At 46.0% G+C, this 25,302-nt stretch overlaps 1 protein-coding gene across 2 annotated transcripts; it reads right to left on the bottom strand.

Annotated features, from left to right (window-relative positions):
- Positions 1-15,735: 15,735 nt before the first annotated feature.
- On the bottom strand, positions 15,736-18,281 carry HEXIM1 (HEXIM P-TEFb complex subunit 1). Of its 2 annotated transcripts, none has more exons than XM_053361743.1 (2): positions 17,959-18,281; positions 15,736-17,760 (listed from the first exon to the last, which is right to left on the bottom strand). In XM_053361743.1, exon 2 carries the CDS (start codon positions 17,356-17,358, stop codon positions 16,288-16,290), a length of 1,071 nt encoding a protein of 356 aa, XP_053217718.1. In that variant the 5' UTR covers positions 17,359-17,760; positions 17,959-18,281; the 3' UTR covers positions 15,736-16,287. The 2 variants fall into 2 exon arrangements, with proteins under 2 accessions (XP_053217718.1, XP_053217719.1); XM_053361744.1 differs by having other exon boundaries at positions 15,736-17,281.
- Between the last annotated feature and the right edge of the window lie 7,021 nt (positions 18,282-25,302).

The following is a 25,302-nucleotide window of genomic DNA, read 5'->3' as shown; positions in this document are numbered from 1 at the left end:
AATTCATTATATATCATTTCCCAATAAGCTTTAACCTTACTACAAGACCACCACATATGATAAAAAGAACCTTCTTTCTCTTTACATTTCCAGCAATGCATGTGTGCGTCTTGATCTCTTACCGCTTGATGACTCACAAAGGCATGAGCTGAGGGACTTCATTGATAAATATCGCCTTTGAGGTGACGTGTAACTGTTCTGTCTGTGGTTGCTAATTTACAGGTTCATCCAAGTCACTGACACCGTATCCCCCCGAGTGACAAAGGTACTTGTGTGAACCAGCCCAGGAAGAAAGACAGCCGAGGAGCGGAGATTATCTTTGCTGATTATCTCAGAAAGTTAATTGCTCCTGGGGGATGGCCATAGGGATGTTTTGGTAGTTCTTGCACAGCAATAAAACTGTACTATGGATGATCCGCTCCAAAGTACGCTAGGAGACCCGCCCTGATGGGAAGACAGTTCTGACATTAGCTATTGGCCACTAAAGGGAACCTTTAGGGCAGGGGTCAGCAAACCTTTTCAGCAGGGGGCTGGTCCACTGTCCCTCAGACCTTGTGGGGGGGCCGAACTATATTTTGAAGGGAAAAAATGAACTAATTCCTATGCCCCACAAATAACCCAGAGAAGCATTTTAAATAAAAGGACACATTCCACTCATGTAAAAACACGCTGATTCATGGACCGTCTGCAGGGCAGATTTAGGAGGCGATTGGGCCAGATCTGGCCCCCGGGCCTTAGTTTGCCTACCCATGCTTTAGGGGGCCTTAAGACAAAGTGCCCTCTCTCAGCCCCTCCCACCTTTCTCCCCAAAGCACTGTGTTATGTACTGAGTTGAATAGGATCCAAAATGCAGCAGTCTGATTGGTCCTAGAACAATAGGATTAAGAATGCAGCAGCCTGATTGGTCCTAGAACAATAGGATTCAGAATGCAGCAGTCTGATTGGTCCTAGAACAATAGGCTCCAGAATGCAGCAGTCTGATTGGTCCACAGGAGCCACCCAATCCAGCTCCAGGTGGAAGTGAATCCGCGACCTGATTGGCCTACAGGAGAATCCAATTAGCCAATCACGTGGGGCCCATTGTGTAAATAATGTATATAAAGCAGACATTCTGGGGGAACTTCCATTCCTCCTCATCACTATGAGCTGAATAAAGAGCATGAAATTCACTCTCGACTCCGAGTATATTTCACACTGCTACCCACCTGCTGGCCCATTCCCTCCTGCTAGGCCCAAACCATGCAAACACCCAGGTGAGCACAAAACAGGTAGAGGATGCTGCTGTTATCTCTACCTCCTTGCCAATGTTTGCATGCTGAGAGCTGCATATTCCGAGATGACACGAGAGCATGGGGAGGAGCAGCAAACAGGCCTAGAAGCAGGCGTTTCCAGCAAGCGGCAGTGGCTTCCTTGCAAGGGATGTGGAGTTGGCAGCCGCCCAGTGCTGCCCACACTTGTTGGCAGATGTAAACCAATGCTAACGCTGCTCCAAGCAGCATCACAGAATCATAGAATCATAGAGTTGGAAGAGACCACAAGGGCCATTGAGTCCAACCCCCTGCCAAGCAGGAAACACCATCAGAGCACTCCTGACATATGGTTGTCAAGCCTCTGCTTAAAGACCTCCAAAGAAGGAGACTCCACCACACTCCTTGGCAGCAAATTCCACTGTCGAACAGCTCTTACTGTCAGGAAGTTCTTCCTAATGTTTAGGTGGAATCTTCTTTCCTGCAGTTTGGATCCATTGCTCCGTGTCCGCTTCTCTGGAGCAGCAGAAAACAGCCTTTCTCCCTCCTCTATGTGACATCCTTTTATGTATTTGAACATGGCTATCATATCACCCCTTAACCTCCTCTTCTCCAGGCTAAACATGCCCAGCTCCCTTAACCGTTCCTCATAAGGCATCGTTTCCAGGCCTTTGACCATTTTGGTTGCCCTCCTCTGGACACGTTCCAGTTTGTCAGTGTCCTTCTTGAACTGTGGTGCCCAGAACTGGACACAGTACTCCAGGTGAGGTCTGACCAGAGCAGAACACAGTGGCACTATTACTTCCCTTGATCTAGATGCTATACTCCTATTGATGCAGCCCAGAATTGCATTGGCTTTTTTAGCTGCCGCGTCACACATCAGCAGAAGATGTATAGTGTCCAGAACAAGGGAAGTCACAGGACTTCTGCTCTATCCTGCCTTGGTCAGACTACACCTGGAGTCCCGTGTCCAGGCCTGGGCAACACAATTTAAGAAGGAAATGGACTAGCTGGAATATGGGTGACCAAGAGGGTCATTTTGGACTCACAGCTGTCCATGGAGGCGCAGGTCAAGTCTGTGTCCAGGGCATCTGTTTACCAGCTCCATCTGGTACGCAGACTGAGACCCTACCTGCCCGCAGACTGTCTTGCCAGAGTGGTGCATGCTCTGGTTATCTCCTGCTTGGACTACTGCAATGCGCTCTATGTGGGGCTACCTTTGAAGGTGACCCGGAAACTACAACTAATCCAGATGATGTGGAGCTATACCAAAATTTTGTAGCTGGTGGTGGAGCCTGCTTGCCGTTAAATTTCGGCATAACCCCTATCTACCGCGCTCCGTCCTACTTAACTTCGCTTATGGCTGCGTCTCACCGATATGCCTTCATTAGAGCTAGGTTCAATGTCTTTCCAACAAACGTGCTGAGACATAGATTCACTAAGGGCCAAGTCCCTTCAATGTGTGCTTGTGAAATGAAAACATCTGAATCTTTACATCATGTTATGTTTATCTGCCCTTTGTACAGTTCAGCCCGTGCTAGTATACTAAACTCCATAATCCAGCCTATGGCTGACAAACCAGTAGACCTACAGCTTGCCTGGGTTCTTCAAGATGTGGATCCTTATATTACCCAACAGGTTGCTAAATTCCTAACAGCCGTCCTCTCGTACAAGAGACGGAATGGAATGTTAGCTGATTATTGATAGTTATAAGAATTTTCTATAATGACATCAGATACTGATTTTAGTGTAGCGCCTAAAATTGTTAATCTTAATCTTAAACTTTTTTTTTTTTTTTATGAACGGCTAATATCTGTCCTTGTGAGTTGTGAACTGTGTTATACTACTTGTGGTTTGTACGAGTCCGCTGTTTTATTTGATTTGTTTTGTTGTGTTGTGTTTCATGATGGGCGTAAAGACGAATAAACATTTTGATTGATACAACTAATCCAGAATGCGGTAGCTAGACTGGTGACTGGGAACGGCCGCCAGGACCATATAACACTGGCCCTAAAGGATCTTCATTGGCTCCCGGTAAGTTTCCGAGCACAATTCAAAGTGTTGGTGCTGACCTTTAGAGCCCTAAACAGCCTCAGTCTAGTATATGTGAAGGAACGTCTCCACCCCCATCGTTCTACCTGGACACTGACGTCCAGCTCTGAGGGCCTTCTGGTGGTTCCCTCAGTGCGAGAAGCAAAGCTACAGGAAACCAGGCAGAGGGTCTTCTTGGTAGTGGCATCCACCCTGTGGAACCTCCTCCCACCAGATGTCAAAGAGAACAACAACTCCCAGACTTTTAGAAGACATCTGAAAGCAGCCCTGTTTAGGGAAGCTTTTAATGTTTGATGCATTACAGTATTTTATTATTTTGTTGGAAGCCGCCCAGAGTGGCTGGGGAAGCCCAACCAGATGGGTGGGGGATAAATAATAAATTTTATTATTATTATTATTATTATTATTATTATTATTATTATTAGGGTCCAGAAACTAAGCCTGATGAGGAACGGTTGAAGGAGTTGGGTATGTTTAGCCTGGAAAAGAGGAGACTGAGAGGAGATATGATAGCCATCTTCAAATATAGTCGTAGCTTGGATCCCAAACGCCCTGGAACTTGGACTCCCAAACGCCGCAAACCAGGAAGTGATTGTTCCGGTTTGTGAACGTTCTTTTGGAACCCGAACGTCCGGCGGGGCTTCTGCAGCTTCTGATTGGCTTGCAGGAGCTTCCTATAGCCAATCAGAAACTGCAATTTGGTTTCTGAATGTTTTGGAAGTCGAACGGACTTCTGGAACGGATTCCATTCGACTTGCAAGGTACGACTGTATCTAAAGGGCTGTCACATGGAGCAAGCTCGTTTTCTCCTGCGTCGGAGGGTAGGACCCGACCCAACGGCTCAAGTTACACGACAGGAGGTTCTGACAACATATCAGGAAGACCTTTTTTGACAATAAGAGCTGTTTGACAATGGAAAACACTCCCTCTGAAGGCGGTGGATTCTCCTTCTTAGGTGGTTCTTTTCCGCATTGGTTGGATGGCCCTCTGTCATTGATAATTTCGTTAAGATTCCTGCATTGTAAGGGTAGATGACTCTTGGCGTCCCTTCCAAGTCGACTATACTATGATAAGCAGGAATGACTATCATTTTCATGCCTTCCTTGTAAGATTCTCAGGAGGGAAATACAGTGGTACCTCGGGTTACATATGCTTCAGGTTACAGACTCCGCTAACCCAGAAATAGTGCTTCAGGTTAAGAACTTTGCTTCAGGATAAGAACAGAAATCGAGCTCCGGCAGCGCGGCAGGGGCAGGAGGCCCCATTAGCTAAAGTGGTGCTTCAGGTTAAGACCAGTTTCAGGTTAAGAAGGGACCTCCGGAACGAATTAAGTACTTAACCTGAGGTACCACTGTACTGGACTGTAGGGACATTTGACTGCTTCACCGAAGCAGCTGCCAGATTTACACCATCATGAAACGTTTTGATGTGATTTTCATAAAAGGGAGAGAAGAGTTTTAAATCCCTGGAGTGCCTGGATTCCCCCCCCCAAAACCCCCCCCCCTACCCTGTGAATTCTAGCTCTTAGTTGTCCATTTATCGGCACCCTAATACAACAAAACCAGAATGTACGCTTTCTGTTGCTTGTGTCATGATGTCATCTTTTATTGTCTTAGCTTGCCCAACATTTAAAAATATATGTTACTTTGAAAGGATTTCTGCCAGGTTTATAGAAGCGCTGTTGCCTGAAGAATCTAGCTCGCCCAGGTACTGCAAAACCACGGATCGGTTTGCACAATATTTGTTTGTGCTAGCTTCTGCCATTATTGACCTGTTGCCAACTTCAGAATTGTTGTAAGAGCTACTCTGCACTGCACCACTTCAAACTTCTGGTAAGGAGCGGTAACCTTATTTTTTATATACGATATATACGATACCTTTATTGACATTGTCCCATGCAGAACAATGAAATTGAAAAACTACATAAAACTACCGGTACATAAAAACTACATAAAACTACATAAAACATTCAAAAAACCCTAAAAACTCTGAAACCCCATTTTAAAATACACTATACTATAGAGACCCCTTATTCTGCATTTAGAACCAGAATTGCACCCCCTGCATGGAAAAAATATATATATTGCCTATATTTACTAAACCAGATCAGAAAGATGTTTCCTTCCTTAAGAGCTAGTTTACTACATGCAGAGAGTTGTGCATGTGGATTTTTCTAAAACATACTGGAGCTTTCGGAAATACTTTTTAATTCGCCTTTCTGCAGAATACATTCTAGACAACTTATAAGGAAGAGCTTATCGCCAACTGATAATTAAAAACAAAACAAAAAACCAAACTCTCAGCAACTCTGATAACTTAAGATGACGAAGTCATTAATCAAAAGGGTCGGCAAACTTTTTCAGCAGGGGGCCGGTCCACTGTCCCTCAGACCTTGTGGGGGGCCGGACTATATTTTAGAAAAAAAGAAAGAAAAAATAACGAATTCCTATGCCCCACAAATCACCCAGAGATGCATTTTAAATAAAAGCACACATTCTACTCATGTGAAAACACCAGGCAGGCCCCACAAATAACCCAGAAATGCATTTTAAATAAAAGGACACCTTCTACTCATGTAAAAACACACTGATTCCCGGACCGTCCATGGGCCAGATTTAGAAGGCAATTGGGCCGGATCCGGCCCCCAGGCCTTAGTTTGCCTACCCATGATCAAAGCTTAGATCTTATGAGGAAGGCCAAGATATATCTAGCCATTGCCAGTGTGTGGACAACTGTGGCAAGTGTTTTCTTTTCCCCCGAAGGACACAGCTGGCACCCCAGCGTTTGTACAAAGACACCTGTTTGTGACAGATTGCACGTTGCCATCCATAGTCAAGGCCACAGCAGAAGACTCTCCTCCAACCACAATACAGAATTCTACCCCCTCCTTTTGCATTGTGCGCAGAACAGCTCCATCGTACATCTCTAGAGGCATTGACCCTGTTCCTTCCCAAGCTTCTCCGAAAAAGGGATTAGGAGATAAAGTACCCCCACGCTAAATGCACCCGCTTATTAAGAGATAAAACATTGTGCACTTTGAGAAACCTTGTTTCAAGGATGTCTTTCCTCTTCCCATTTCAGCAAAGGATTAGCTGGTTACATTAATTTTTTTTAAGGAATAATAATTTTTTTTAAATGCATAAAACCCATGAACTGTCTTGAGTTCACATTTTCAAAGACTTTTGCAGAGCTGCAACTTTCCCCTTCTCAAAGTTTATTGCAATTTTAAGAGAGAGGTGGTAAACTGAATCCCGAGAAGGCTCTCTGTAATCTGGGATCCTTTCCAAAATAGGCCCGGATCCAATGAGCTCTGCTTCTTCCATGGCACTTCCTTACAAAATTCCTCTCTCCCCCAGGGAGACCCCATCAAGCTCCACGCTTTCAGGTGACACAGGCAAATATCAAGTTTATTTTTACTGCTCTCTGGATGTTAGAGCTGGCTGCGGGCTGCTGCGGCCATTTCCCACAGTTAAGTTTTTACATTTATAATCAGGGTGGATAAAAATCAATGGTGTTTTTTAAAAAAAACCAGATTATTTAATCGGATATTTTTTGTTTAAATTGGATTTTTTGTAAATTTAAATTGGATTTTTAAAATAAAATGCTTTTGGAGGAAAAATATTTCTAAAGATAGTTTTCTATTTAAGTTACATTACAGTCCAAAGGCTATTCACTGGGAAATAAGGATTTGTTTTAAGTTTTTCATGTGTGCTAAAACGCAGTCTAAGTTTTTTTTTTAATCGTTTAACCACATCAGTTAACAAACATGGATGCATATGCTATAATGTCATTGTTTCAGTTAAGTAAATTGTTTAGTTATTAAGGAATGATTATTTTTCTCCTTCCAATAAAGTACAGCAGAAAAGTTGTCCAAACATAAACAGTTAACTTATTAAACCTCACAGTAATTTCATAATTATCGGTCTATGTATTTCTAATAGTATAACCAAATCAGTAATTTTTGATATAACTGTAAAAAATACTCTGAAAATTTATTATTCTAAAAATGAAACCTTCATCTGGTTGTAAATATTAAGATTATACTAGCAAGAATGAGTCTTTCTGTAAAAAAAAGAGATTTAAATCAAGTCTTACTGACTAGTGATTTAAATCGTGATTTAAATCGATTTGATTTAAATCAAATCCATCCTGTTTATAATCAGCTCTGTTTTCATCTAAAGGCTTCGTTGCAGGCAGTGATCGGATTTTCCCCAGCCCAGTCAAATGCACGACCCTGAGCTTAAGAGTCTCACGCTTTATTTACTTACTTTCTATACCACCCTTCATCCGGGGATCACAGGGCTGTTTGCAATATAAAAGCGCCAAAATGCGTAACATAGTAACCACCAAAAACAACAACTTTGCCCCCAGTTTAAAGGGCCATCGTTTGTTGACATAGTCAAAGACCTGGGAGAGGAGGAATGCTTTTGCCTGGCGCCTAAAGGTATGTAACAAAGACGCCAGGCGAGCCTCGCTGCAGAGAGCACTCTGGAAATGTGGAGCCACCACCGAAAAGGCCCCGCTCTCGTGTTGCCACCCTCCGGACCTCTCATGGAGGAGGCACATAAGGAAGGGCCTCAGATGATGATCGCAGCGTCTGGGTCAGTTCATATGGGGAGAGGCGGTCCTTGAGGTATTGCGGTCCTGAGTCATTTTAAGGCTTTATAGGTCAATTGTACCAATTATGCCACAATGGCAGCATGAGGGATGTGAGAGAGCGACAAGGCCGAGTCCTTAGCTAGAGCAGCTCAAGATCTATTCCATCACCCGTCTTCATTTTACTGTGAGCTATTTCAGGGGCAGACGAGGAAGCCAATACCAGGGTAAATATTAACAACTGTACTATTTGCTACATTTTTAGAAGCGGGTGTATGTTTCAATCTGTGCTTCAAAGGTATACATATACGGTGAAGGGGATGGCAGATGCTATCACTTGAGGAGACTGGAGGAAATGTTGGGGCACAGGTAGAATGGGTTCTAGGGACGCGGGTGGCGCTGTGGGTTAAACCACAGAGCCTAGGACTTGCCGATCAGAAAGTCGGCGGTTCGAATCCCCGCGACAGGGTGAGCTCCCATTGCTCGGTCCCTGCTCCTGCCAACCTAGCAGTTTGAAAGCACGTCAAAGTGCAAGTAGATAAATAGGTACCGCTCTGGCAGGAAGGTAAATGGCGTTTCCGTGCGCTGCTCTGGTTTGCCAGAAGCGGCTTAGTCATGCTGGCCGCATGACCCGGAAGCTGTACGCCGGCTCCCTTGGCCACTAAAGCGAGATGAGCGCCACAACCCCAGAGTCGGCCTTTACCTTTACCTAGAATGGGTTCTACCCCATAAACAGCAGCACTTTGAAGGGAGAAAGGCCTGCATTTACGAAGGAAGCAAGGAACCCATTTCCTTGGGGTGAAGAATAAAAAGCAAGAACATATGGTTGTGGGGGGAAATAGGTGCAACTTGTTTCATTTCCCCAACCCAGAAAGGCATGAGGAGGTTATCTCACCAGTGTTTAACATGCCCAACTCTCCTCTTTCTCCTGTCTCCTCCCCACCTGAGAGAAAAGTAGATGCGAATTAACCTACAAGTTAGAAACGTGAAAGCGTTCTGTGTAGCTCAAAACCTTGCGACTCTCTTCACTGCTGTTGTTTTCCCTCGCTGCCGGCTCTGAAACATTCGCTCCCTCCCCACTGCAGAAGAGGACAATGCTTTGTCTGTTTTTGTTTTTGTTTATTTTAAAAAACCTTCCCCGGCTAAAAGTCAGAGAAAACAGATCAAGGCAGACTCAAGAACCAGACACACAGAGAGCTGCAGTCAAAGTCTTAGAAAGTGAACCCAATTTTCTGCTGGCTTGGAAACAGTATTTTGGGTGACACAGAACTCTTCTATAGCTGCAGCTCAAAAACAGGCTCACACAGCCTCCATCAGAAAAAGATGGGGAGCGTAAGAATGGAATATCATTGCTTTAGTTTATGCGACTCCTGATATCCACAGGTGTACACAAGAAGGAATTAATTTGGGATTTGGACAACCCAACAGCTGCTGCTGGGGGTTTATTTTATCAGCAGGCCCAGACCGGGGGGGGGGCATATGGGCCACTTGGCCTGGGTTTCCGATTCCAAAGGGGGCCTTGCCAAAAGCACTATTGTATCTCTATATTTTCCATTTTGTCTTTATATGCATATACGGTTCAAGCCTTGAAATAAAATTATTTGTCAGCATAACTTTTGTGAAAATTATTTATATACTTATTTGTTTATAAGACTTCAGGGTAAAAAAAAGGGGGGGCACATTATCTACTTGGCCCGGGCCTCTGCAAGGCCCTGTTTATCAGTTTTGCCTAGGCACCATAGCTGTCAACTTTTCCCTTTTCTTGCAAGGAATCCTATTCAGAATAAGGGGATTTCCCTTAAAAAAAGGGAAAAGTTGACAGGTTTGCTAGGCACTTATCCGTTGAGATAAAACACCGACTGCACAAGGCTTTCCTTACCGATGAGCCCCATATTCTATTGCTCTAGAAGCACAGAGGTACTCTTGTCATCTCTTTCCAGATGCATTTTTACGATGCACACAAGTGGTAGTTTAATGAACCTCTTTCTATGGCAGTCGCAGCTGCAGCACCACCCTCTTTAGCCTGTGGTGATTTCTCTCTCTCTCTCTCTCTCTCTCTCTCTCTCTCTCTCTCTCTCTCACACACACACACACACACACACACGAAGGCCTCTGCCAACTTCTATTCCACCCCACTCCAAATAATAATTTTGCCTGCTTCTTAACATACTGACGCTGCACTCCTAATACCTATCTACTCAGAGATTGTTCCTGTGAGATGTAACATAAGCAGTAAAGTACAACACTTCTCCCCCTGCGTGTGACCAGGTAGATGGGCACGCATGGCCTGTGAGACCCCATAAAAGGGCTGGTCATGCAGCCAGCTTCCTTTATTCTTTGTTTTATTACATCTTGATGTATTTTGCTGTCTGCTGGCTCTTGGTCAGCAGCACAGGAGCCCAATCCCCAAATGGGATGAACTCAAACTCGTATTCTGTAACTCCAAGCTAAAGCCTGCCTTCAGGGAACCTACAGTGAACTGAATGTGAGTAAACGTCTAACTGCTTTTAAGGAAGACTGTTGTGTCTTTATTCTTTTTTAGGAGGGATAAAAGGGGAGTTTACCAGGAACAAAACCCAACCAGATTGGATTGCTTAAGTAAAGAGATTCAAATGAATCTACCAACTAGCTTCCTGTTATATACTAGGGAATGTACTCTGCTACTGACTCACTAGCGTGAGGAAGGATAATATTGAGTCAATATATCCTCTCCCACTATCCACAGCATTCCCACAGTTCCACGAAGCTTCATGAGGCTCCCTCCTAGTTAAGCGGGGAGTTTTGCAGCCCGGGAATTGTGACCAGCTTCTGCTTAGAGAAACACTTTCCTCTTCCCATCATGACAGCCTCTTCTCCAACCTGGAATCTTCCCATCCTTTGGCAGGCAGTAGAACAGGGGTGAAGAACCCGCAACCCTCCAGATTATTATTACTGGGGTCTCCAGTTTCCCATTTGCTTCAACCAGCAAGAAATTAAGATGGACGGGCCTGACGGGGTTATTTAAAAACTTGTTGAAGCAACCCAGATGGGTGGCGTAATAATAATAACAATAATTACTGCAGCTGCTACTATACACACCGAAGTACAGTGGTACCTCAGGTTAAGTAGATGGAGAACTTGTAGCCCTCCCAGGTTTTGATGGTTAAATCCTCATCAGCCTCAACCATTTGCCAAGCTGTCTCGATGAAGCAAATGGGAGCTGGAGTCCACTGGCATTGGAGTAGAATGGAACAATCTTGCAAAAACAAGATGCATTTTATATTGAAATAATTACTACGAAATATTCCCATTTTGGAAAGGCAGTGATGGCATAAAATGGGAGAACTAAATACAGTGGTACCTCGGGTTAAGTACTTAATTCGTTCTGGAGGTCTGTACTTAACCTGAAACTGTTCTTAACCTGAAGCACCACTTTAGCTAATGGGGCCTTCTGCTGCTGTGGCGCCACCGGAGCACGATTTCTGTTCTCATCCTGAAGCAAAGTTCTTAACCCGAGGTACTATTTCTGGGTTAGCGGAGTCTATAACCTGAAGCGTATGTAACCTGAAGTGTATGTAACCTAAGGTACCACTGTATTAGAGGAGAGACTGCTCCATTTATAGCAGGGATGGTCCTACAGATGTTAGGTCAGCTGTTCCCAGTGCTAGAAATTAGCTTGGCGCATTTTGCATTAGGTGTGGGTCCAATTGCGACCACGCGGAGATCTTGGGATGCCAGGTTTGGCGACTGACATCTCCATCAGGCTGGCCACTCCGGCTTTCTTAAGCAGCCAAGCAGAAGATCTTATTTATTGCCTTTATATCCCCACCTTTTTCTCCAAGGAGTGTTTGGGTTCAGCCCCCCTCCTTAGTTCTTCCCTACGACGATCCTGTGAGGTAGGCGAAGAGGCTGTGACTGACTCCAAGGTCCCCCAGTCCGCTTCATGGCTGAGTGGCGATTTGAACCCTGATCTCCCAGATCCTGGTCTGACACTCTAACCCAGGAGTAGGCAAACTAAGGCCCGGGGGCCAGATGCGGCCCAATCGCCTTCTCAATCTGGCCCGCGGATGGTCCGGGAATCAGTGTGTTTTTACATGAGTAGAATGTGTCCTTTTATTTAAAATGCATCTCTGGGTTATTTGTGGGGCGTAGGAATTCGTTTTGTTCCTTCAAAATATAGTCCTGCCCACCGCATGGTCTAAGGGACTGCGGACCGGCCCACGGCTGAAAAAGGTTGCTGACCCCTGCTCTAACCACTACACCATATTGCCTTCTTAGAGCCCTTCTGCTATGAGACAGCTATATAAATTAAGTTGGTAAATAAATATGGGGAAGGCCAAAGTTCACTTAGAGAAATATCTTAAATATTTTCCTCGAAGCTTGAATTTTAGTCTGGGTTGTTTTATCTGCTGTTTTAACATGTTGTAAACTGCTTTGAGATGTTTTCCTCTTTAAAATGAAGCAACATAGAAATATAATTAATTAAAATAACAAAAAAAACTCCACGGGGGGGTGGGGGATGTCACCTAGACATACTGTTGTGGTAATTGTAACCCAGGTTTAATGTGCCATTTGGAGATTAGCATGTGTTGTATACTTTTCTATCCATGACCCCAAACTATTCCCCACTACTGACCACCTGAAAATTGCCGAAGGTCTTGCTGGACCACTTAAATGATTTTTCTGTCTGTCATGGCAACTGCAATGCACTGTGCAAGGCTCCGTATGATTTTAATCGTATTCTTATTGCTTCTTGTATTTCTTACACTGCATTTTCTCGGACTGAAAATTAAGTTCTACGGAACTCGTGATTGCATGGCAAAGGAATAAATAAAAGAAAGGCTGAAAATGCAATTTTAAAATCAATATGAATATTCCATGTGGACCTGCCACAGAACACCTGAAAGACACTTGCAGAGCACTGATGGTCCATGGACCAAAGTTTGGCAACTCCAATGTTGGACCTGATCCTCCTGTGTCCGTTGACCATGCTAGCCAGGGCAAATGGAAATTGAGAGTTGAACTCTATCTAGAGGGCCAATTGCTTCTCACTCCTGCCCTAGATCTACCCAGCTCCTTGTCAAAAGAGGTTAAAGTGTTAACCTCTCAAGTCTTCTGCTCAACTCTTTAATTAGGCAATAGTTAGGGACGCGGGTGGCGCTGTGGGTTAAACCACAGAGCCTAGGACTTGCCGATCAGGCCGGCGGTTCAAATCCCCGCGACAGGGTGAGCTCCTGTTGCTCGGTCCCTGCTCCTGCCAACCTAGCAGTTCAAAAGCACGTCAAAGTGCAAGTAGATAAATAGGTACCCCTCCGGCGGGAAGGTAAATGGCGTTTCCGTATGCTGCTCTGGTTCGCCAGAAGTGGCTTAGTCATGCTGGCCACATGACCCGGAAGCTGTACGCTGGCTCCCTCAGCCAATAAAGCGAGATGAGTGCCACAACCCTAGAGTCGGTCACGACTGGACCTAATGGTCAGGGGTCCCTTTACCTTTACACACCACAGAAAAGGGACGCGGGTGGCACTGTGGGTTAAACCACAGAGCCTAGGACTTGCTGATCAGAAGGTTGGCGGTTCGAATCCCCGCGACGGGGTGAGCTCCGATTGCTCGGTCCCTGCTCCTGCCAACCTAGCAGTTCAAAAGCACGTCAAAGTGCAAGTAGATAAATAGGTACTGCTCCGGCGGGAAGGTAAATGGCGTTTCCATGCGCTGCTCTGGTTCGCCGGAAGCGGCTTAGTCATGCTGGCCACATGACCCAGAAACTGTACGCCGACTCCCTTGGCCAATAAAGCGAGATGAGCGCCGCAACCCCAGAGACGGCATCGACTGGACCTAATGGTCAGGGGTCCCTTTACCTTTACACACCACAGAGGGCAGTGAGGGGCAGATGGGGCTTAACACCCTAGGAAGGTAGCTCACCTAGGAGAACTGATTCTTAACTGCTGCCTTGAGGGACACTTTTGGGAGAAGAAAAAGGCTCAGGAGCAAACCCTACACAGATCCAGAGTGGAGTCCCTAAAGCGATTGGATGGCGCCTTGTATGTCTCCTTCCGGCGTCTCCTGCAGCCAAGCTGGTGTCAAACCTATTGCTCTGTTTTCCTTTGGACCCCCATCAGCAAGGGTAAGAAGGGGGTTTTGTCATCTGGGCAGCCCAGGATTCCCATACACACTGCCTAGGCTTTCCCAGGTTCCTAAAAGCCTTGATTCTGATCTCACCAGTGCCCTTCCCAGTGTTTGTTTTTGCAAACAGATATCTGGAGTCAACAAACAGGCGCAGATGCAATCCAGAAGTATAGTTATCTTTCCAGAATCAAGGGGAGTGAAAATTCACATACAGGAAGGGCCACAATTCTGAAGAGCAGCCCAACTGTGGTTTGGAAACTCAACAGGGTTTTGTCCGTGCCAGGTTTATGTCTGCCATGCCAAGGGCCAGAACGAAGCAGAACCTGTTGCCCTCCCAGGTTTTGATGGTTAAATCCTCATCATCATCAACCATTTGCCAAGCTGTCTCGATGAAGCAAATGGGAGCTGGAGTCCACTGGCATTGGAGTAGAACGGAACAGTCTTGCAAAAACAAAATGCATTTTATATTGAAATAATCCCATTTCGGAAAAGCAGTGTTGGCATAAAATGGGAGAACTAAATACAGTGGTACCTCGGGTTAAGTACTTAATTCATTCTGGAGATCCGTTCTTAACCTGAAACTGTTCTTAACCTGAAGCACCACTTTAGCTAATGGGGCCTCCTGCTGCCACTGCCGCACAATTTCTGTTCTCATCCTGAAGCAAAGTTCTTAACCCGAGGTACTATTTCTGGGTTAGTGGAGTCTGTAACCTGAAGCGTCTGTAACCTGAAGCGTATGTAACCCGAGGTACCACTGTAATCCTGAACACCACTTCTTGACATAGTCACAACCACAGAAGGGACTTTGCACCCTCCCTCTGTTTATTGAATTCCACCCAACTCGCACTCCCCAAGCAAGTGTGCGTACAATCACATCGGCCGCATGCAAACCTCTATGGGCGAGAGAGGAACAAACAGGACACCCGGCAATCAAGTTACTGTCCATAGGCTTAACTGCACTGTGCAGCTGTCTCAAGCAAGTGAGCCAACTTACATGAGCAAGTGCGAGCAAACAACTGAGCATGCACACAAATCCTGGCTCGAGGGGAAAATCCTTTTGCGGCTGAGCATGAAAAGCAAACCAAAACACTTCTGTAATGAAACGTCTCTGACCACACCCAAATTCTCCTATGCTCTCTTGGGCCCCAGAAACAGGCGTGATCTTCTGCTTTTGATTTAGCCCAGAATGGGCTATTTAACCTTTTTAAAAAGGCGACATGTCATTCCTTCCAGCTCATAATGCCATGACTACTGTTAAAATGGCAGGATGTTGGCTGTATCTCCATAAACAATATTCATAATAAACACTTCCAACATTTGATTCAATATTTGGTTCAGGCAGCCAGATCTGAGGTCCACCTCCTATCCTGGACTTCTTCTATATTGCCTTGGACAAATCACACCTCCCCTTACCCCAAACCTCTGTTCTCCAACTGTAAAAATTTGAACAACAGTAACCCAACCAAACAGGCGAGAAACAGTTTGCTTTGACAGCACATATGGTAAAGGAAACAATTGTAAGGTACTATGGACAAGTTAAGGGTGATCTAACAACTAATGTGCTTTCTATATCTGGAAGTCAAAACAATGGCTTAAAGCGGCCTGTCCCAATTAATTTCCCATTAAAACTTTAAATAATGGCATCCAAATGTCACCTGGAAAAATGATTCACAATATTCTCCACCTAGGGAGAATATCTTGAATTATTTTTCTAGAAACCACACCAGAATCATTACGCTGACATGTCCTTCAGTTTATTAGAACTCTTAGCATGAATCTGCATATCTTTTTGTCACAATGTGACTGTGTTTTCCTTTTACAACTCCTCGCCACTTCTCCCTCCACCCACAACTAGTCTTCCCTTTAGAAGACACTCAAAATAATAGTTTTAACAAGTCAGATGCAGTTTTGCAAAAAAAAAGTTCTCCCGTGAATGCTGGATATTGTTCTGGTTTTTTTTAAAAAAAGAACCCCACTCAGAGACCCCTTTGATTACACATAATTTAAAGAAAGAGCACACACTACATTAGAGCTATCTTCAAAAACAGTATGAGGTTTTGAATTTATTCTGATTAAATCACCGAAAAAAGAAAAGGTCCATTGTCATATATATATATATATATATATATATATATTCATTCATAATCTATATATATATGTATATACATACACACACACACGCACCCACAAAATGGAAATAACTTCTTGCATTCTAATTTCGGGGGGGGGGGGTTGGGGGTTTCTGTCCCATTCCACAAGTCCTTAGGGAAAAAAAATCTCCCCTGTTCCATCACTCTCCCAATTTGGGAAAAGCTTTCTCTTGTTGTCTGCTGAGTTCGTTCTCTTTCAAGAGTTTTTGGTTCTCAGCTCTCAACCTGCCCAGTTCCTCCTCTAGCTGACTTACCCGGGGGTCTTCCATCGAGTCCCCCAAGAATTTCTTGTTCTCCATCCGCAGGCGGTTGTTCTCTTCCTCCATCTTGGAGAGACACTTCTCCAGCTCCAGGTACTCTGTGATCAACTCCTGCTTGCTCATGTTCTGGAGGCTTTCGACGTGGTACTTCTCGTAGGTCTCTGAGAAGTCCTTCTGGAGAAACTCGCTGCCGTCGCCTCCCATCCCGTCGCTGCCGCCGCCTTCCTCCTCCACGAAGAAGTCTTCCTCGCTGGTGTCCTCCGACTTGGCGGCAGTCTTCTTGGGGAACAGGCCGGTCTTCAAGTCTGGTTCTTCCTGGTCGTGGTCCTCCATCAAGAACTGCGTGGTGTTGTACGGGGCGACGGGCTGGCCCTTGGCGAACATCTCTGCCCGCAGCCTGGAGGCCCTTTGGCTTTGCTTCTCATCAAACTTCTTCTTCTCCTCCCAGCTGAGCTTGTAGTAAGGTTTCCAGTGCCTCTTCTTCTTTGAAGGACGTCTCCTGTGCTTCTTCTTGACCAGCTTCCCTTCCTCCTCGCCTTCAGCTTGGGGCCTGAAACTCTGGCCAACAGGCCCGGAATAGCCTTGGCACTGCAAGCTGAGCTGCTCTCCATCACATGGCTTTTGGACCTCCGCAGGTGCGCCACAGTTCTGGTCCTCAACCTCACCGCCGACGGCTCCCTCTGGGGCACCCAAACTTCTCCCAACCGGAGGAACCGCATGTTCTGCATCACCTTCTTCGCCTCCGCTCATCGGGCTGCCATCCTGCTGCTTGGTCTCTCTCGGCTGCCACCTACCGTCCATTGCTTCTCCTTGGAGCACTTCTCGGCTGGTGGGTGGAGACACCAAAAAGGGCCCCTCTCCACTACTGGCATCCCTGCAGGGGGAGAAGGGAGAAGTTTTGCCATTGGGTTGTTGCTGCTGCTGGCTGGCAGAGAGGGCAGCGTCAGCCATTGTTGGCAAGCCAAGATTTGGATTTCGGGTGCTGTTGTTCTCAGTCCAAAGGGGCTGGTTCCCTCCTCTTCCTCCTTCAAACCTGCAACTGTCTTTAACTCTTTAGGTCCTGCTGTTGTGGCGGCCAGCTTTTAAAGTTCGCAGGAAACAATGGCCCTTAACCCTTCACGCGCTGGCCTTCATTTATAAACCTTTGCAGTCCTCTAGGGCCACTTCAGATCGGGATCTCACAAGTTGCCACTGTTAACCCTTGCAGAAGGAGATCAGCAGCAGTCTTGTCGTCCGAAGGCCTTTAGGCCTGCATTACCCTCGCAGTGTCGGCCAGGGGCTGAAGAACCAGTTCTCCCCACCAGCTAGCACCCTGTCTCTTCACATCAACAGCTGCATGGCAACTCTGCACATCTGGAAACACAAAAGTTGGAGAGATATATGAGCTAGCACAGGACCCAAGGCAACAAGAATAACTATGCCCCCTTGAAAGCAACTTGCAAACGATAATAATAAGTTGGGGGGGGGACAAAATCCTAGAGATGAAAAAGGCAACAGAGGGGTTAAGCTGCAGGCAACGAAGAGTTAAACTGTCTCAATCCAGGCACTTACGGGTTAAAGGGGATCCAGTTCCAGCACCGCAGGAGTCAAGAGCTGTCCCGATGCCAAATGTTATTCCTTCCTCTCACCAGTTCAGATCCAAATAATCAGCTGGGGGAGAAGAAAATCCGGCCCAAGCTTTCAACAATTAAAAAAACTATCCCAGTACAGCATCGAAAGGGTTAAAAGAGAGCTCCACCTTAGACAGCAAATTGCGAAGTCAGCCGGGAAGGGGTTAACTTCTCCACGCACACCCAACGTTCGAACACCCACCCCCTCGCAGCTGGCCCCGCCCCTCCCCAGGCCTCTTTCCTCCCTTACTCGAGCGCCTTCTGCTCTCAACTGCTACTCCCCGCTCGCCGCCTCGCCTTATATAAACGAGCCAGCCCCCACGTCGGAGTGCGCAGCCGCCTCTCAGATCCCTTGTCCCAAGGTATCTCGGGATTTGTGGTTTCCCTTTCCGATCGATTGCACAGTTCGCTCTAGCCACAACGACTACGATTCCCAGAACCGCGGCGTGACGGCGTTCGTCAGCCAATCAACCATTGGGTAGGGTTGGACGAAGAACGAGACGCTCTCTGATAGGACTGCTAAACAAGTAAGGCATGAATGGCTATACTGGACGCCTTTCATTCGTGGCTTAGCCAATTAGAGGTGGATAGTAGGAGGCGGTGGAGGCGGTGGGAAATGGAATATACCATCAGTTTACGCGGGGGTTGAAATCTCCCCCGGGGGCCGAACAGCTTCATATGGTCCTCACGGAGCACATACTAAGAGGAATATCACCCTATAATATTTATTTTTCGTAATGGGGATGGTGGAAAAAAGATTGGTGATTCTCCCCGCAGGAAAAAAAATGGTACGGCCCAAAAAGTAGTTCGAAGCTATTTTTGAAGATTAAGAGGATTCCGTAACAGCTCAGCGATTTAAGACAGCGGAATTTCAGTAACAGGTCGAGTATTTGGAAAGAGAAGAGATGTCATCGGGTGACGAAAAAGATCTGGATGAGAGAGGTTGGTAGGAAGCTCCTTCTGGCGGAAGGACACTTCATTGTTTAAAGAAACACACGCTGCGTTAACCTATGACGGTGACTGAGCCGTGTGGAGGGAGTTGTAAACAAACCGAAGTCGGAAGCGAGTTCCGTCTTAAAGGGACAACGCCAGCTCTCCCGTTAGATCAAATGATGTAATAGGAGGCCTGGGAAGGCTGTGTGGACTAGTGGTTAAAGACTTGGCAGCCTGGGCTCTTCTTCATGTTGTTGTTGTTGCTGCTGCTTCCTCTGTAGAAGATCTATGTGAGTTGCAGCAGATTAAAGTAGAGGGTATTTATTAGCCAGATCCTCCTGTTTCTGACAGCTGAGATGCAAGGGGAGGTGGGGAGGGGTTAATCCAGGGAGGTTCAGACCTTCAAGCCTTATTGCATGACGTGGAAGCACGCCCCTAATGTCCCAGATGTTTAGGAGCATGGGAAAGTCGGGATGGTGGTGGAAGAGGCAGCTGCACTCTGCACATGGTCAGAGGCACCTTCCGCGTTGCTTTGTGCATTTCCAAATCCTGCGGGCCTTCGGATTTAAGCAACAGGGGGCAGGGGCAGCATTTGCAACTGAGCTAAACCTTGGAAAGCCAGCAGCCCTGGCTCCGCCCAGCCCTTGCTTCCACACAAGGCACGATTGTGATAGCAAAGTACCTGCTTTGCATGCAAAAAGGCCTGGGGTTGTTTTGTTTTTTTTCCAATCGTAGGCATTTTTCAGGTAGGGCTAGGAAAGGCTGGAACCCTGGAGTGCTGCTGCCAGCTCGAGTAGACATCACTAAGGTAGATGGACCCATGGCCTGACTCAGAATAAAACAGCTTCCTGTGAGATCTGGGCTGAGGGTTCTTCAAGAAAGGATGTTATGGGTAGAGGCCTTCCTTTATGCACCTCGGCTGCTCAGGCAAAAATGGTATGTGAGTGCATAGGAAACAAAACCTTGATAAAACCAAAGTCCCCTTTTGATTTAATGTTATTTTAAATGCAGTTTTAACACGCTGAGCGTTCTTTACTTTCCCCCATCATCGCAGAACAGTCCTGCGAGCCTGGGATGTTATAATCAAACCCAATTTGAGAGGCCATGCAACAGAATATCTGCTGCTGGGTTTTCCACCACAGGAACTTGCATCAGACAATAGGAATAAACTGAGTAGGAGGTTAGTTTCGGCATATTTGATCTTTTAAAAACCGAAGGCTTGCTTCTCCTCTTCAGCTTAAAAACCTAGGCTTTTTTAGAAGGCATGTTTTAATTAATTTGCAGGAAAGCTGAGAGCATGCAAAGTACTCTGAATGCAGCTAATACTGCTCTTGCACAAGCTTCTGCTGATTGCCCAAAACATACCTTGTGCAACCTTACTGAAGAACGCCAGGACAAAGGTGTAGGCAGGAAATAAAATTCCAAACCAGCTGATCAGCCTGTGAAAGTCAAGCTTCCTAAACGCCTATGTTACAGACGGAGAAACTGAGGTTGGATAATTGCAGCTTGCCCGAGGCAATGGCGCCACGGCAGAAGCAATGCTTCAGTCCAGGTCAGATTTCAGCTCTCTTGTTATTGAACCACATGCGTTTTCCCACACCAGGTCCAGTCAGCCACCAGCCTTGGAGTAACTTTAAAGGAAGTAGTGCAGTCCTAACTATGCTTACTCAGAAATAAGTCTCAGCTAGTTCAGTGGGACTTAGCGGCTTGTCAGCACGTTCAGAACTGCAGCCTAAAACATTGTCAAACCCGCCAATGGCCTTTGACAGTTATTCTGTGTGGCTGTGGCAACCCTTGCTGGCCCAGGACATATCCTGCACAGAGACAGAGTGGTCCTTCTGGAGCTCAATAGTTGGGATTTAGATCTGGGAAAAGTCTTCCCTCTGCTCTGCAGTGGGATTACAGTGGTACCTCAGGTTAAGTACTTAATTCGTTCTGGAGGTCCGTTCTTAACCTGAAACTGTTCTTAACCTGAAGCACCACTTTAGCTAATGGGGCCTCCTGCTGCTGCCGTGCTGCCAGAGCACGATTTCTGTTCTTATCCTGAACCAAAGTTCTTAACCTGAAGCACTATTTCTGGGTTAGCGGAGTCTGTAACCTGAAGCATATGTAACCCGAGGTACCACTGTACTGTGCAGCCTTGGTTATCTTTCTGTAAAATGGGAATAACAGTGACCAGCCTCCTGCGGGCCATGAGATGCAATAAAAATGTTACTGCCCTGGAAACATTTTTCAGTTGAAGGCTATTAAAATCCACCGCACTGCCCCCCTCCGATTGTTCCAAATAAATTACAAAGCAAAATCAGCCCAGGTTTTTTTTCAGAGACAGTTCCTGCTTTTCAAAACTTGCTTTCCAGAGGGCCTGTTCTATCGGTATATCTGACAGCAGAACAGAAAGTCTTTTCCTGATAGGCCGCTACTTTTTGGCTCCCTGAAATTTGGCCTGGCTCCTGCTTGGACAGGCTGTTCCCTCTTTGCAGGGGGAAGGAAAGCCAAGCAGACGGCTGAACTCTTCTAGAGAACCATTCCCCTCCCTCCTGCCGCTTGCTTTCAGGTCTTTTGTTCCTGAAAGGGAACATGGGGTCTCCGCCTTGCTGTTCCTCCCAAAGAGCCTCTCTTTGGGTTTTCCCAGGGCACTACTAGTTTGGCATCCCCTGTGCCCATCCTTTGCCAAGGATTTCTTGGTTCGTAGCAAGAGTAAAGCCAACTTGGTATACAGGAGCTCAGTCTAGGTCATAGCTGTCAACTTACAGATTTGAAAATAAGGGACCAGCAGCCTTGAAAATAAGGGATCGGCAGCCAAAATAAGGGATTTTAGTCAACCAGCAGCCAAACGAAGCCTCAAGTGGTGGTTCCCACAGCGTAGCAACCCAGCAAAGGGGATGCAGCAAGGAAAACCACCGTCACCTCTCTGCTGGGAAGCGCTGAGCAAAGGCGAGTCCCCAGGCAACACGGCCAATTTGATTGGCACAAAGTATGCAAGCTCCACCCCCCCAGTCGTTCTTAGACTCCTTATTGTGTGAGCAACGGAGCTGCTGTTAAAAGCGCAACCACGGAGGTTGTTTTGAAAGCTGACAACCTTGATCTGTTAGGTTTATGCATGCATGTCCAGTGACAGCAACCCATGTGCAGAAATGGGATTCAGCCTATGGACCTGGTGCATTAGGGGAGAGGGTGAAAAATTCCAGATCCCTTTATGGCACGCAGGTTTTGGATACCTGGAGCCTTCTGCTGTGCTCATAGTTCCTTGAAGTGAGGTCTCACATGGAATGGTAAAATGGGAATAATAGATATTATTCTTCCTTAATGTTTGCCGTGTGTTTCATCTTTTCCTGAAATCTCTGAAATGTGGCTCTCCAGGCCTCTCTTAGCCCCTCCAAGTGTCCCTATCATCCAGGGACAGTCCCAGACTTATGGATGCCGTCCTGATTTGATCCCGGAATATCCCGCTTTTCCTTAGGACATCCCTATTTTCATTGGAGAAATGTTGGAGGGTATGGAGTTATGCAGTTCCTGAGCCCAGTAAGATAAGTAAATCTACAACCTTTAGAAGACATCTGAAGCCAGCCCGGTATAGGAAGTTTTTTTTAAAAAATGTTTTAATGTTTTGTTTTTATATATGTTGGAAGCCGCCCAGAGTGGCTGGGGGAACCTAGCCAGATAGATGGGGTACAAACATATTACATCATCATCATCATCATTATTATTATTACTATTATTAAATAAATAGGGACACCCCTATTTTCATTGGGACATCCCAATATTATTATTAAATAAATAGGGACATCCCTATTTTCATTGGGACATCCCAATATTATTATTAAATAAATAGGGACACCCCTATTTTCATTGGGACATCCCAATATTATTATTAAATAAATAGGGACACCCCTATTTTCATTGGGACATCCCAATATTATTATTAAATAAATAGGGACACCCCTATTTTCATTGGGACATCCCAATATTATTATTAAATAAATAGGGACATCCCTATTTTCATTGGGGAAATGTTGGAGGTCTGCCCCTCAGAATTGTTCCCAGGCTGTAGCTCTCACAGGCCCAGCTATGCACCCTGACTCTTTTTGCCTGCCTTGAATATGCTATTGAACTCAGATCATGCCACCTATTTAATAGGTTTGTTGGGGCCAATTATAATCATGACTGCTGAGGATTAAGGACTTCCTTGTCATGATAAGCTCCAGCACCTTTTAACCCCTGGAAAAATAGCACTGGTTTTCTCCAATTTCTTTCGATATCTCACTTATTTACTTTTAAAGTTACTTTCCCATTTATATCCCAGTTTTTGAACAACTGTCCTCAAAGTGGCAGGTGTGTGTGTGTGTGTATACTGTGGTAACTCAGGTTACATACGCTTCAGGTTACAGATGCTTCAGGTTACAGACTCCGCTAACCCAGAAATAGTGCTTCAGGTTAAGAACTTTGCTTCCGGATGAGAGCAGAAATTGTGCTCCAGCGGTGCCGCAGCAGCAGCAGGAGGCCCCATTAGCTAAAGTGGTGCTTCAGGTTAAGAACAGTTTCAGGTTAAGAACGGACCTCCAGAACGAATTAAGTACTTAACTCGAGGTACCATTGTATGTCTATATATTAGTGTGGTATTGTGCAGTTTTTCCTCCACCCGTGCCAGGCCTGTGAGTTTTTCGCTGCCCATTCTTGGAGGCAGCACACTGGGTTCCTTGGGCCTTCTGCTTTTGCAGGATACAGATCCTTCTGTAACTCTGCGGGTGGCGAGATTTCTGAATGCGGTTATCTCACACTCAAAAACCACCAAAAAACAACAACAACATCAAAACTAATCGGACTGTTATGATGAGAGTGCATGTCGGATTTCGTCTTCAGTTTTCCTTTTTCTGTGATCCGTCCCTTGGAGCTCTCCTGGCCCCAATCTGTCATTTGGCTCTGCTCAATGACCCACCCTTGCATTGTGGTGTTCACCTTCTGTTGTCGGATATATCGGTTTTTATGTCTCTGTGTTTTTATGTTTGTACATATTTTATGGGCTAATAGCCGTAAATAAATATTAACTTAACTAACTTAACTTAACTTCCTTGGGCCTTTGATGTGCTCCAGCAAGCCGGCTCTTTATATTTTTATGCAGACCACACCTATCGCTCCAAAAGCACACTAGTGGGTGGGGATTATCAGCGTGGTGATCAGGACTCACCAGTGGGCCTTGGGCCACTTTCAGGTGGGTCTCAGTGCCTGTTGCCCCCTCGCTTGTCTGCCCTGCTCGCTAGCCTCTTGCTTGGTTCAACGCCAGCACCAAAATTTCCTTGTATACTGGTTAGAGGTGGCCGGGAGATGGAGATGTTCGCTGAAGAGGCCAGAAGGAAGGCTTCCTTCCTCTGAAGGGAAAGGTCTGGAGGAGGTGTTGAAGGGAATTAGAAAGAGACGGAAAGTTAATATATAATAAGAATAGATACAAATTAATCGTTACTTAAAACAAACCAGGAATAGAAGCGAAGAGGACGAGGCGAAAGCTGTTATAGGAGGAAGAAGTGAACATAAAAGGACGAGGGAGGAAAGAAACGTAGGCATTTTGGGGGGGGGGCATAATAAGGTAGAGGATGAAAGGAGAATGGGAGAAGAAATCACGGGAGATGAGGGGGAAAAAATCAACTTTGAGAGGCATAGAAGAAGCTTGGGAGGAGAAAATTAGAAAAGGTCTCCTCCATTTAGAGCCTCTGGCTCAGCAAATTCTGCTGAGTCACAATGCCCCCAGAGCAAATGCCTGTGCTTAACTTGAGGAAAGCTGAGCTGTGGAACTCCCTGCCACAGGAAAAAACGTTGTGGCAAAGAATCCGGCTCTTTTGATAGGAGGGATACCGTCAGAAAGTGAGGCCAGTTATTGCCCAACCCGGCCTCTACCTTCCGCCATATTCTGACTATCTCTGCAGATAAATGTATGATATGGGTTGATTCCTCATGGTCAAAGGCCAGATTCCAGTTTCTGGAACAGAGTGTGGGAGCCTGGCAGCGGTAGCCTTAAATTTTATTTCCAGGTGGCAGAACAGACACTGCATGGCCCTGACCGGAGTGTTCCTTTTTCTGATCTCACTTGGTTGAGAATGGAAGGGCGGGCAAGCGGAGCACGGGGCACAAAAGCAATTTTTTTTGGGGGGGGAATCTTTAGTTTGCATAGGAGCCCCCACGCCTTTTGAGCTGAGAAAAAGGAGAAGAGGACTGCAGTATCTTTTATTAGCATCCGACTATTTCCCGCAGCTGGGAATACTTTAGGTACCCTGAGTTAAAAAAAATCCGCCCCCCTCCTCTCCAGGTAGGGGAATTGCGGCAAAAAAGGCCCACCCCTTGGATTAGTTAACACAAGCCC

This window comes from Podarcis raffonei, chromosome 13 (genome assembly GCF_027172205.1).
Source record: "Podarcis raffonei isolate rPodRaf1 chromosome 13, rPodRaf1.pri, whole genome shotgun sequence".
Classification (NCBI taxonomy): domain Eukaryota; kingdom Metazoa; phylum Chordata; class Lepidosauria; order Squamata; family Lacertidae; genus Podarcis; species Podarcis raffonei.
Note: the sequence above shows the minus strand (reverse complement) of the source record. Positions and strands in the feature narration are given on the sequence as shown.